The sequence below is a fragment of the Cucurbita pepo genome, chromosome 9 (assembly GCF_057944985.1).
Source record: "Cucurbita pepo subsp. pepo isolate OVF chromosome 9, ASM5794498v1, whole genome shotgun sequence".
In the NCBI taxonomy this organism is placed as follows: Eukaryota; Viridiplantae; Streptophyta; class Magnoliopsida; order Cucurbitales; family Cucurbitaceae; genus Cucurbita; species Cucurbita pepo.
Window position 1 is genome coordinate 11595579 of NC_141806.1, and position 14225 is coordinate 11609803.

The 14225-nt window shown below is 35.7% G+C and overlaps 2 protein-coding genes across 2 annotated transcripts; one reads left to right on the forward strand and one right to left on the reverse strand.

Moving 5' to 3' along the window:
* Positions 1-1083: 1083 nt before the first annotated feature.
* Positions 1084-2651, forward strand: LOC111802263 (uncharacterized). The gene has a single exon (XM_023686563.2). It carries the CDS (start codon positions 1171-1173, stop codon positions 2359-2361), a length of 1191 nt encoding a protein of 396 aa, XP_023542331.2. The 5' UTR covers positions 1084-1170; the 3' UTR covers positions 2362-2651.
* Positions 2652-9778: 7127 nt separating this feature from the next.
* LOC111802403 (glucan endo-1,3-beta-glucosidase 13) lies at positions 9779-12386 on the reverse strand. The gene is made up of 4 exons (XM_023686751.2): positions 12137-12386; positions 11083-11424; positions 10460-10490; positions 9779-10109 (listed from the first exon to the last, which is right to left on the reverse strand). The coding sequence occupies exons 1-4, from the start codon at positions 12192-12194 to the stop codon at positions 10007-10009; spliced, it is 534 nt and encodes a 177-aa protein (XP_023542519.1). The 5' UTR covers positions 12195-12386; the 3' UTR covers positions 9779-10006.
* Positions 12387-14225: the final 1839 nt, after the last annotated feature.

Sequence of the window (14225 nt, forward strand, 5' to 3'; positions counted from 1 at the left end):
GTAAAGCTATGTGATAGATTATGTGATGATTGTCATGTATACATAATGCATATATGTAATATGTCACGGATGAAATGAGAAAGAGAATGATGTTAATGTTATGTTATGAATGTAAATCATGGGACCTCATGCATGTATGTATGTCATGTGTACCGAAATACTTCTTCGTTATGTTATGTTAGTATGGATGCGTACCTTCAATATTTATGTTCGTCATGATATCATGCAGAAATTTCCTTTTCTGTGGTGTCCAACGACGTGTAACGTGTTCGACCAAGTCGGACCCAAGGGGTACGTATACGAGCCCGTCTAGTGGGTCCATGTGCGTTTACGTGGACCATGTGGGGAAGTACCGTACATCCAACCTTGCCCAAAACTGGGAAGAGTCCAAGGTCATGTTGCTGTTTTAAAAGATATATCTCAATCACGTTATATGTGTAATTGCATTACTGACCCTATATTTGTTGATTACATTACTGACCCCACCAATGGGTAACTTACTGAATATATTTTAAAATATTTAAGTCATGTGCTACTCTTATATTTTTCATGTAAATGTAAAACTCTCATGCACGAATGACGGTGAATGTTATAAAGGTCATAGAAGTCAAAGATGGGGCAGTAAAATACATTGTTTTACATTTAGTAGTTAAGAGGCGGTTTTCTTTATATGTCACGTTAAAAGACCGTTATTTCAAATTTTTCATTTTTTTAATTAAATGGGTAAGTCCAAGACTTCATTTTAAAAGTGTTATTATGAAATTTTTTGCATATATATTTAAAATATGTACGAAATAAGAAAATTACTGTGTTACAATGTTTGATTGTATGAGATTTTAGCTATTATTACGAATTAAAAGAAGAAAAGTATTTTGAATAATTAAGAAAAAAAGTATATATAATTAACAACGAAACGACCAAATTGAACTGAATCAAGAACGGACACGCAATTCTTTCGGGTGGTAGAAACCAACTCACTCGAATTTTTTAGTCGGTCTAAAAATTCTCTCCAATCCAACCCGTGTACACCCCCTGTTCCAACTTTTAATTTTTATTTTAAATTGTGGGTTGGAAGGGGAAAAACAAAAGAGGGTGAAAAAGGTAGGTAAAAGGTGGGAAAATAGAATTTATTTTTTATTTTTTATTTTTTATTTTTATTTTTTTTAAAGGATGGGAATGGATAAAAAAAGAATAAAAAATATTAAAAAAACAGCTGTCAATCTTCGTTCCCCCTCCCTCCCCGTCCTCTCGCTAACCTCCTTCTTCTCCTCCTTTAACCCTCAGAATTTCTCTCCACAAAAAACCCTAACCTTCCCTTTCTCACATTCCCCCAAAATCCAGCCTCAATCCCGGTTGAATGAATCTTCTCCGCCGCCGCCTCCTCCTCCATGCAAGCTTTTCCCTCTCCCAACCATGCCTTTTAGCCGCTCAATGCGCTCCCACTCCCTCACCAATCCGCCTCCATTAGCCGAGAGAATCACCGAAGAGCCAATCACCAACAAAACCGCTCAGAGTACCGTCACCTGCTTCTACCAGGCCAATATCTCCGGATTCTGGCGCAACGTCACCGTCCTCTGGTGCAAGAATTTGATGAATCATACTCTAACCATCACAATCTCAACTCTCGAAGGCGATTTCCATTGTAATTACAAGATCGACATCAAGCCTTGGCAATTTTGGAGCAAGAAAGGTTTCAAATCCCTAGAATTAGACGGTAATCAAATCGATATCTATTGGGATGTCCGTTCCGCCAAATTCTCCACCGGTCCTGAGCCTTGCTCTGATTTCTACGTCGCCTTGGTTGCTGATGAGGAGGTCGTCTTGCTCTTAGGCGATTACAAGAAAAAGGCTTACAAACGGACGAAATCGAGACCTGCGCTTGTGGAAGCACTTTTGATTTACAAGAAGGAGAACGTTTTCGCGAAGAAATGCTTCGCTACGAGAGCGAGATTCGATGAACGCCGGAAGGAATGCGACATTGTGGTGGAGATTTCCGCTTCCGGTGCGAAAGATCCCGAGATGTGGATCAGTATCGATGGGGTTGTGATGGTTCAGGTCAAGAATTTGCAGTGGAAATTCCGGGGCAATCAGACGGTTGTGGTTAACAAGCAGTCGGTTCAAGTCCTGTGGGACGTTCACGATTGGCTGTTTAGTACTCCGGGTACGGGTCATGGGTTGTTCATTTTCAAACCCGGCCCACCCGAGTGTGAGAGCGATAAGGAAGGCAGCGGCCGCGGCGTCGGCGTCGGCGGTGGTCCGGAGGGGAGCGAGGACGGCAGTGTTTATTACTCGACTCGGAGCATGAACTCGTCTCACCTGGCGGATTTCTGCCTTTTTCTTTACGCCTGGAAATTGGAATGATTAATTTAAAAAAATAATAATCAAACAAAAAAGAAAATAAAAAAGAAAAGAAATTCAAAATTCCGAAACTAGATATTGCACATACTAATTAATTAATTAATTAATTAATTGATTGATTGATTAATTAAAGTATTGTGCATGTCACGTGACTTCTTCGTATATATGTACGTATGTATGTATATATTGACATGTTGACCATACTTTTCTCGAACAAAAACGTCTTAGAAAAAAGGACCTCTTGACCATTGTGAATTACGTGTAATCGAGTTTATATCAAATGTATAGATTTGTTTCAATAAATTTATGATTGTGGGACGGGAAAATTTCTAATATATATTGATTTTAAGTCTAAACTTTATTCGGAAAAAAATATAAAATATGACGTATGAGCATTTTAGGGCTTAAACGACTAGACTAGAATATCACAAATTAAGTTTTGTTAAGTATTTTACTTTAGTCTTTTAACTTTATAGTAAAAAAAAAAAATTAATCATTTCGTTAATTTGTATATGTTATTTAAAAAAAATGGAAAAAATGGCACATTCTTTTGTTCATTTATTCAGGCAAATATCATTATTCAAAATGATAGATATAACAGTTCAATTCCACGGTTTGCAGAAATTGTATGCTTTGACTAGTTATGTATTAGCGTACAGTTTTAAAACACATGTACCTGAAAAAGTTTTTACATCCATATAAACAATGTTTCTGTGTGCTATGGTCTTTACTTGCAATGTTGTCATTAGTCATACAGAGGTGCATTGCCTGTACTTGAACAATAGAAGTAGCACACGACTTAAGTATTTTAAGGAATACTCCGTAAGTGACCTCTTTATTGGGGTCATGAAATGCAAACACATGCAACTCATGATTAGGGACCTATTATTAAAACCATCAGAGAGGTGCGCTCCAGTTCAAACAAAATTGAATGGGTAGTACCTCCCTACGCACGACCCACATGTGCGAGCGTGAGTCCCCAAGCGGTTCCCACCCCCTGGGCACATTATAGTCAGGCTAGTTGTCCGTAACCAGAAGTTTAGAGGCCAGTAAACATTTGAATATTATTCAAGGCATGATGATGATCATCATCATAATGTACGAGTCTGTACTCATCATCATGAATGGGGAAGTAACTTGATGTATATGAACACACAATATGCATGAGGTCCCTATATTTTTCATCTTAAATCGTTCTTATGACACAACCCTATACATCATTCACATATTACTCTAGGTAACATGCATGCATTGGCCTTCATACGTTCATCATCATTACCGTTTAGGGTTGTGTCTTAGAAAACTCTTCATCATAGTGCATTATGACATTTAGTGCATGCAGATCATCTTAATATGAAATATCATCATATTAAGTCATATCATCATCATGCATTTTACATCATCATGTTATCATGCATCATCTCTGTCATCATGTCATTATATCATCATGTCATTATGTCATTATATCATCATCATCATATCATCATATAACATTATTATATCATCATATCATCATAGTACATAAAGCATAAATGACACGTGCAAGGGCCACTAGGCATGCGTTGTCATACATAAGTCAAGTCTTCCGATCAAGCCAATATTAAGGCCACTTACTTGGTTAGCCTTAGCCAAACTTCTATCTAGCTCTAAATTTGTTTGCTTTCATCCTTCTCATTTATGTCGAGACTTCACCTATTTTGAGTATTCAATTAATTTCCTCGATAAAAATTAAATTTCATGTTTTCATTGTTTCTGAATTGTGTTTGGTAGTATGGTAGTAGAACTTATATAAAAAAAAATATGTCAATAATATTTCATGCAGTTTGGATCTTACCATCCAAATATGGTTTATTATAATATTATTTTGATACAACCTGTTTAAAATAGTTTTTAACACTTCCTAAATTTTCTTCTTTTATTTCTTCCTCGTTAATTTTTTTTAATATTTTGTTCATAAGTACTTGACCAATTTTAATTGATTCTTAATATTTTGTTCCGATAATTCAATAATACATTCTTTTGAGGGTTGGTTGAGGAGAGATATTTGAAAGAAGGGACGACCCATCAGAGGAGGGAAGTTTGGGAATGGTTGTTTAAAAAAACATAACTTTTTTTATTTAGTTCTTATTTTACGAGGGTTATTACATCATAACATGGGTCCTTGTCTATCTAGAGATGTTTATAGCCTAGAACGTACATCAAGTCAGTCTAGTATTTGTGAAGCATGGATACGGGACATATGTTATGCATTGCGAAGAGGGACGATGGTAGTGTTGATTTGTATGTCACTAGTTTGATCCAATGTAGAATATTGAAAGGTCCGATGAAACTTGAACTTAGCTTACAGTTTCGTCCAAATTTTAGTATGTCGTTCATTGAGGTCACCTTCAAGCATACCTTGATGAGTTCCTTATATTCAATAAATAGCCGCATGGCCGGATCATATCCTCTTATCAAAGTTAATGCGCTCAATTGAAAACACTAAGGTGTCAATACTAATAGAAAATCTCGAATACAACTTTCTCCATTTCCATCAAGGTGACTTGCTTTCTTCTTTTAACATTTTTTTTTTATAGGATTGACCCCTTTTGGTACCTAGTTTTGTAGCGAATATATTGGTCCGAAGTTCTGAGTTCTTAACACTTAGACACTCCCTCTAAGAGACTTGTGGGGTCCTATACTCATTGAACAACTCAATCTTGACCTATGCGCGAGGCTTCGTGTGTTCCCCGCGACATAGTCTAATACTTGCATCCAAGGCTTCATGCGTTTCGTGTGATACAATCACGTACCTATGTCCAGTGCTTCATGCGCCCTTGCAACATTGTCTGAGTACCTACACCCAGGGCTTCATGTATTCCCTACAACGTAGTCTGTGTCATCGGACCATGTTGCACCTCTCACCGGGAGGTTATTAGAATATCTCAGGTTCTAGTTCTAAGAGTTCTTTGTTATGTCTTGAAGCACAACTAAGGAAAAATTATTAACAAGTACACCCTAATCCATATGAGTCATAATCATATCTTTGCATGCATAAATCTTTCACTAGTATCTTGTCACTTGGTATCATAAAAACCTTGATTTCTTAAGAAGTGTCTTGAAGGGTAGTTTCGTACTTTTCCTCTTGGTTCACATTCTAAAGTTGTCCCGATCCCCTTAAAATCTTGCGTACTTACCCTTAATATCATAAACGTGTCTCATATAAATTTATGTAGTATTTTGAGTCTTCTAGAGTCTTGAAAACATCTTAGAATTCTCATAAGGGTATTTTAGTCATTTACCACTCAAAATCTTGTTTTAAATCCTCAACGTATTCCAATGACTTTGTAACTTTTTATAATCCATTTAAACCATGACATAAGGCTCTTCATCAAATTTTATGCCATTTAGAGGTTATTTTGGTCATAAGCCAGCCGTACATAATTATATGGGTATTTTAGTCATTTTACATCTACCCTTGGTTTATCCTGTTATCATAATCGAATGGTCACCAAATTTCACACATAACCTTATCATGTCATATCGATCCTTCTCCTAAAATTTGATGAGCAACAGAATTCATCTAGTAGGTTTGTGGTTAAGCTGCTTCATTGAAATCAATATTCATGTGGACACTAAAGTTGAGAAACTTTAAATACTTAACTGTTAACTCAACCTTAATTTCAAATTTCTCACTTTCTCCCGGATGACTTGCTTTCTTCCATCAACGAGATCAATAGTTAAAAATAATAATAATAATAACAAAACTATATATATATATATATATATATATATATCTATAGACCAGTCGCCGCCAACCCCGAGAATTTCGATGACTCACCGAAATTCTCGAGCAACCTCTTCCAAGGACACGTCCGTCCCCCTCTCACTAAGTCCAACTTCCTCGTTTGCCCACCAAAACACAAAACACTGAAACACTGAAAACGAGAAGGAGACGAACGGTTGCGAAATCTCGTGACACTGTCGTATAGTGTAGATAACGCCATGGAAGGGAAGACTAACGAGCCAAAAAACATCTTGATGCATATGAGTGATTACTACCAAACGATGTTATGATGGTGTTAATATAACACATGCGGAAGCAATTTGGATCTTAGGCACTTTTAGAACATTAATTATAGTAAATAACTAGCATGTTCATAAGTATTAAAACTTAATGAGTTTAGATACTAACCTTTTGTAGTTCAAACTCATTTTTCCTCACGAACCGGTTTCGAACTACCACTAGTGTCTTCTCCACTATCCTCCGGCCTTAGGATTGTGGAATTCGGTGAGTGACTAAACTTGGGAGGAATTTTGTATATGTGAACTTGGGAGAGTGTTTTTTAGAGGTTTTTCTCAAGGTTTTTCACCAAGAAGAAGAAGACTTTCCATGCACCATAATCACTCTATTTAAAGAGTCATGTTTGCATGTTCATGTAAATTTGAGATCACCAAATCTCAAATGTTTGGGATTATGTGGCAAGCATGCATGTTTGAGTTAACCAAATTTTGACACTCAAAATTCCACTCAAATTGTGGGGTTTATTCGGCAAGCATGCTAGTTTGGTTAAACCAAATTTTGACACCTCAAAATTCCACTAACATAGAATTTTCCGAAGTCAACATTTTGACTTTCTTCCTTTTAATTCAACAATTAATTTGAATAATTAATTTCAAATTAAAGTAACATTAAATGATTAATTAAACTATTTAATTAATATTTAATATTAATTAAAATGCCAATCCTCATCAATTCCGACACATAATTGATTAAGATATTTAAATCTTATTTAAATATCTTAGATTCTCTCTTTTTGTTTAATTCGTAAATAAAACAAAAATGCGGTTAAATATATCGTATATATGTAGCGCATATTCCCTAATTTGAATTCGAACACTTCGAACTCACTCGTCACAATGTTCTATGGTTTAGTCCGATATGAGCTAGCAGAGGGACCTAATGGACCTATAGATCATGGGCTCCAACGATCCAAGATTAACCGGTTAAACTCATTAACCTTGTTAACCAACATTCGTTAACTACTAGGACACTCCACTATAGCCTAGTAGTTGCACTCCCCTCACTATAGATATATTTCTGTCCATTTGATATAACCATGATTAGTAAGTCGATCCTTCACAAGTTGTTCGTAACTAGAGCTGGGTCAATTTACCGTTTTACCCCTAAAGTTACTTCTTGTTCCTTATGTCTCACTGATCCTCTAATGAACAATTGGTTTGTGGTCCACCCAGTAAACCGAATCCCTCTCATGCTAATGCATGAGAGGGTGAGGCCCCTTGTTCAAGACCTGGAGTCAGTGCTTAAGGGAACTACCTCTCTTCTATCCCTAAAAGTGGGTAGAAGTGAATTCCGTCTTGCACCCCACGTCCCCAGTCATTCACCCAATCTTACCCCTAAAACTGGAGGCCTATTGAGTCGGCGAACTAGAGCCACTCTCACCTGTGCAAATCTAAGGATAATTCCGAATAAACAGGAGTTCATGGTTAGCTCAGGATTAAAACCGAGTTACCTAGGTTATCGAATGAAAAGAAAATCCGTCTCAACAGTAAACGACATTATAAAGTGAGAGTGGTTTTCTTCATGGTCCGATCTTATGCAATACTCATTGCATAGGACGCCCCCACTCACATGTCTCCACATGTACAATTTAGTGATCACATTGTTTATATCATATACAAAAGTGGGTTGCATCCATAGTGTCCCCAGAATAAGGTACTCAGCCTTATCCTTATACTATAGATCATTTTGATTATATATACTTGAACTTGATCCACTCTTATGTCTCTACATATAGTTCAAGTAATCATACTATAGCCAGAATATTCTTAGTTTATTGGATTTAGATTAATGATCGTAAAGTTCACTTTATTCAATAACAATCTTTACTGAATAAACCACAATAATAACTTTATTGAAAATAGAATATGTTTTTGTATACAAACTATGAGTTTTAGGACATAAAACCCAACATATTATAGCTTTGTCGGGCAAGAGGATGAATTGATTTCTAGTAGAACTCTTTGTGCTTAAGTTTGAACCTTAGTATAGCTATAGAGGGAGAATGCTCGCCCGACTAGAAAGGAGGGGCCTAGAAAATTACCATTATAGCCTAATTTAATAAAATTATTTATTAGCAATTTTTATAGCCTAATATACTAAAATATTAATAAATTATCATAATTATATTATATTATATTTATAAAATTATCTCATCTAAAATAATTTATAACTAATTATTTACTATTAAAAATATTAAATCATATTATTCTGAATAACCTTATTAATGAATGAAATTTAATTAACTAAAATTATTTGAATAATTCCATAAAAATAAAATAACTTATAGAAATTAAATATAATTTTTTTCATTTATATAAAATTTGCCCAGGTAACGATCCTGGAAAAGGAACTACAACCTATGCCCACTAAAACCCACCACCCTTACACCGCGTTGTGCATATGAGGGAAGAGACTCTCTTATTACCACATCAACAAAAATTCGGTCTTGTCTTAGAGAGGTATCGTATCAACTAAAAGTTGAACCTTAATCAGTTAAGTAAGCAAGTGGTGCGAGATCCCAATTCCGTGTATCCGGTTAAGCGAGCCCCGCCGCCTTCACCCAGACAAAAAAGGTGAGCGCTAGGAGTTTGTCGCTAGGTATTTGACCAAATAGGATCGTCCAGTTCCTATAGAACCTATAACTAAAATACTCCGACGCTTCTCGTTCATTCTGCTTCATTCTTTCATGTTTTTTGTTTTGTTTCGTGGGATGACCTATTACACGAAAAGAAAGAAATTCCTTTTTTTAAGATTCAAATAAAAAACAAAAGCCAATTATCCATTCAATATAATAGTGATTGAACGCTCGAGCACTCATATACTTTCATGAGTCCATATATAAAGTATCTTCCTCCTTTCCGTAACTCAAAATGAATTTCGACTCCCTAATTCAAGACCCAATCAGTAGACACCACCCCCCTTCGGGGCTCAACGTCCTTGCTGACACACGTTCCTTTCTCCAATCGACGTGGGACTGCCACCAAATCCATCCCCTTTGGGACCCAGTGTCCTTACTGGCACATTGCCTCATGTCTACCCCCTTCAGGGAACAGCGAGAAGGTTGACACATTGTCCGGTGCTGGCTCTGATACCATTTGTAACAACCCAGCTCTACCATTACTGTCCTCTTTGTACTCTCCAAACTTTTGGGCTTCACTATCTATTAAAATGTTTTTTTTTTTTTTTTTTTTTTTTTTTTTTTTTTTTTTTTAATTTTCACTCTCAATTATTCCACTAAAATAGTAAGAAATTATGAAAAAAAAAATTATAATTAATTTAAAAATATTTTTTATTCTCTAAAAAAATCATTTGAAAATAAAGAAGTAGCCAATCAACGAAGAGAAGAATTGGCAAAAATTATTAAAAATAATAATAATAATAATAATAATAAAAAGTAAATAAGAATAATGTTGAAAGGGGGAGGGCTGCCTAGATTCTTAAACCATCGACAAAGAGAAGAATAAAAGTAACCTAAATTAAAAATTTACATTACAAAATATTGCTAATAAACCCCTCCCTCCTTTCCCTTTGCATTTAAGTCCCTCCCTCCTTTCCCTTTGCATTTAAGTCCCTCCCTATTTATTATTAAAATAAATTTAAATTCATAACCATCAAAATCCCACCAACCAATTTCAGCCACGCATGCCTTCCATTCTTCTTCCACTTTGAACGTGCTGAGCTCGTTGACCTGACCGCCATAAAAATAAAAAAAAAATTATTATTTTATATTAAATTGCAAGTTAGTCCTCATACTTTAAACTTTTACTATTTGATCCCTACACTTTCAAAATTTCTCAAGTTTAGTCTTTGTGCTTTAAAATTTGTAATAATGGGCCATAAATTTTCTATATATTTAAAATTTATAATTAATAAATCGCGAAGAACTTATTAAATAGTGAAATTTAGTATATATTTTTAAAATTTAGAGAATTTATAAATCAAATAGATATAAATTTAAAAATTTAGAAATTAAACGGAAAAAATTAAGATTTTTTTAGTATTATTAGTATTCTTAAATTTCATGTGAAGTAAAAATACCTCGATGCTGAATAGTCACATTTCCCATAACCTGTAAACACAAAAGGCGTTGTAATGAAGAATATTATTAGATCTTTTAGACTATAAAATAAATCAATGGTACCCATCTAAGTTCACCACGAGTAGATATTGTTAAATGAACACGACTCTCGACAATGGTACGATGTTATCTACTTCAAGCATTTAGCTCTTATAGCTTTGCTTTCGACTTCCCTAAAATGCCTCATTTCCATAGGGAGAGTATTCCTTGATTATAAACCCATTATCATTATCTAAATCAGCTTACGTGTGACTTTCATCCAATAGATATTATTCTCTTTAGACTTTTGCTTTCGACTCCTGAGAAGTTTCCACACTCTTACAAATAATGTTTCGTTCTTTTTCTAAGGGACGTGAGATTTCACATATATATATATATATATATTCATTTTCTTTGGATGCATGCAATAAAGAAAAGTAATCGAAAAATGATGATTAAAGGTTAGAACATTCACATTCACATGTATATACCGACTAGTTAAGTAGTTAAAACATTTCGACTCAAAATAAAAGAGAATTTTATCTCGAAAAAACACGACCAAAACTAAATTAAAACGGATCGAGAAAAGAGATTAGGATATTACTTGGATCTCTTTTGGTTAAAGTAGCAGAGCCACCAAAGTTGCAAGCAATATCAGAGTTTCCATTCTGTTGATAATAGCTATTAAACGCATAAGAGGCATGAGAAAACAGAGTGTCCGGTTGATAGCAACGCCCTCCCTTTTGGATGGCTCTGCAGTCGGCCTTCCCCAATCCGCACGCCCAGTCCAACGCGTTTTGTAGATCGATCTGGGACACTCCTGGCTTAGCCACGCACCACGAAGTTCCGTCCAAGAACGTCGTGTTCCCTTCCGGCGGCGACCATGTTGTCATTGGCATTGACGCCTCTGCCTTCTCCACCGCCACCGCCGTCGCCATTGCTTCCCCTGTTTTGAAGGAAGTAAAGAATGAGAACAAAGATTTGCGAGAATGTTAGGGGGAAATAGAGGTATTTAGATGAAGACACGTGCTGGGTTTTCTCTTGATTTGAGAATGAGATGAAGATAAAAACATACCCAGATGGAAAACGAGAGCATTTGAAGCAAAATGGCATAAAAATGGAGTTTTTATGAGAAAAAACATACCCAGATAGAAAACAAGAGCATTTGAAGCAAAAATGGCATAAAAATGGAGTTTTTATGAGAAAAAAAACATACCCAGATAGAAAACGAGAGCATTTGAAGCAAAAATGGCATAAAAATGGAGTTTTTATGAGAAAAAAAACATACCCAGATAGAAAACAAGAGCATTTGAAGCAAAAATGACATAAAATGGAGATCTTATGACAAAAAAAAAAAAAAAAAAACATACCCAGATAGAAAATAAGAGCATTTGAAGCAAAAATGGAGTTTTTAAGAGAAAACAAACATACCCAGATGGAAAATAAGAGCATTTGAAGCAAAAACGACACAAAAATGAAGTTTCTAGTGAAAAAAACACATACCCAGATAGAAATCAAGAGCATTTGAAGCAAAAACGACACAAAAATGGAGTTTCTAGCGAGTAAAAAAAGAAAAAAAACACACCCAGATAGAAAACAAGAACACATGAAGCAAAAACGACACAAAAATGTCGTTTTCAGAAAGAAAAAACACATACCCATAAGGAAAGATTGCAGCAGAAAAAGGGCCACCAAACCCCAAATTTGTGTACTCATTTTGATTGTATTGAATGAAAGAGGTGAAGAAGAAGGAAGTAATCGAAGGGAATATAAATGGAATGAAAGAGTTTAGTTTTTGTTTATGGGCGAAGAAGAATCATTAGTTTCTTCAAAGAAAATTATGTTCTTTTGCTTTTGAATTTCTTTTGAATAATAGAGAATGGGATTTAACGTTTATGCAGAATGTACGTTTTGGTGCAGAAGCCAAGCACCCACTTTTTGACACAACCACAACGCTGGATTCTATCAACCTTTCACTTCACCTTTTTTCAGAAGCTGCCTTATTATTATTGAACCACAACCAAACTTTGGCTATGCTTTTGGATTTAATGCTCTAATAACACATTTAATATGAATATGAATTCAAATATGCAATTGATTTTTGTTGCATACCAGGAATTATTTGATGAAATCGTTGTAGCGTGACCGTCTCTTGATAATGGTTAGATGTAAATTGAAAAATTTATGGCGTGTAATTATCTTTGAATGTAAAGGTTAAATCTTTATATCTCAACTTAGATAGTAACGGTGAGATCCCACATCGGTTGGAGAGGAGAGATTGGGCGGTGTGGCAGCGAGGACACTGAGCCTTGAAGGGGGGTGGGATAATGGACAGTGTGCTAGTGAAGACGCTGAGCTCCGAAGGGAGTGGACATCGACGGTGTGCCAACGAGGACGTTGGGCCCCGAAGGGGGTGGATTGTGAGATCTCACATCGGTTGGAGAGGGAAACGAAGCATTCTTTATAAGAGTGTGAAAACATCTCTCTAACATACACGTTTAAAAACCTAAAGAAGAAACTTGAAATGGAAAGCTCAAAAAGGACAATATCTACTATCGCTCAGCTAGTAAGAATCTAGTGTGTATTCATACGACCTCTTAAAATTCTTGTTGACTTCTTTTCAGATGAGTTCAAATTAGGATGGATATGGGACGGTGTGCCAGCGAGGACACTGAGCATTGAAGGGGATTGGATATTGGACGGTGTGCTAGTGAAGACGTTGAGCCACAAAGTGGGTGGACAATAGGTGGTGTGCCAACGAGGACACTGGCCTTGAAGAAGGGTGAATTGTGAAATCCCACGTTGATTGGAGAGAGGAACAAGTGCTAGTAAGAACGTTGGGCCACGAAGGGGGTGGATTGTGAGATCCCACATCGATCGGAAAGGGAAACGAAGCATTCTTTACAAGGGTATGAAAACATTTCTACAACAGACACGTTCAAAGAACTTAAAAGGAGAAACTTGAAATGGAGAGCTGAAAGAGACAATATTTACTTGGAGTGAGCCAGTAAGAATCTAGCGTGACAAGGTCTAGGAAGAGCTTACCTTCTTCAAGTTAAAAGAAGAGTATTCATATACCTCTTAAAATTTTTGTTGACTTAGGATGGACCATGATCACACCGACTAGGGCTCGGTTTATTGTGTTTGTCCTTAAATCATAAGGATGTCCCTAGATTATCCCTAGAATTCCCACTCGCTATTACAGGGATTATTCTAGTCTTGATGTAACCCTATAGATTCGTAAACTTATCACTTTTTTGGATAAAATATTAGGACCCCAAGGTAATTTTTGGATTATTTTTACCATTGATATTACACTTCAGATGAATTATTCTGATTTTTCTTGAACGGTAAAATTCTCTATTGAGTTCATGAACTTATCACTTTCCTCGAGAAAACTTCAAGGTTCCAAGGTAGTCCATTGATCGTCCCTATTAACTGTCATCGAACTCTAGATCGATTATTTTAGTCTTCTTGAGGTGTAATATTCTCATATAGATTCGAAGTTGGTTCGATCAATATATGTAATTACGTCTAAAAAAATAATACTTTTTTTTTTAATTCTTTTATATTTAATAAACATTTTAGAGAGAAAAATGAAGAGGCTAAGATTCGAACCTGGTTTTAAAAGGCCGACAAGTACATTGCAGCCCAGTACGGTTCCATTTTAATGGATTAAACTTTGGGCCTAAATTTGAAATGTTTGGGCCTTTGATACTCAGGCCCATCAAATATCCAACAATGACA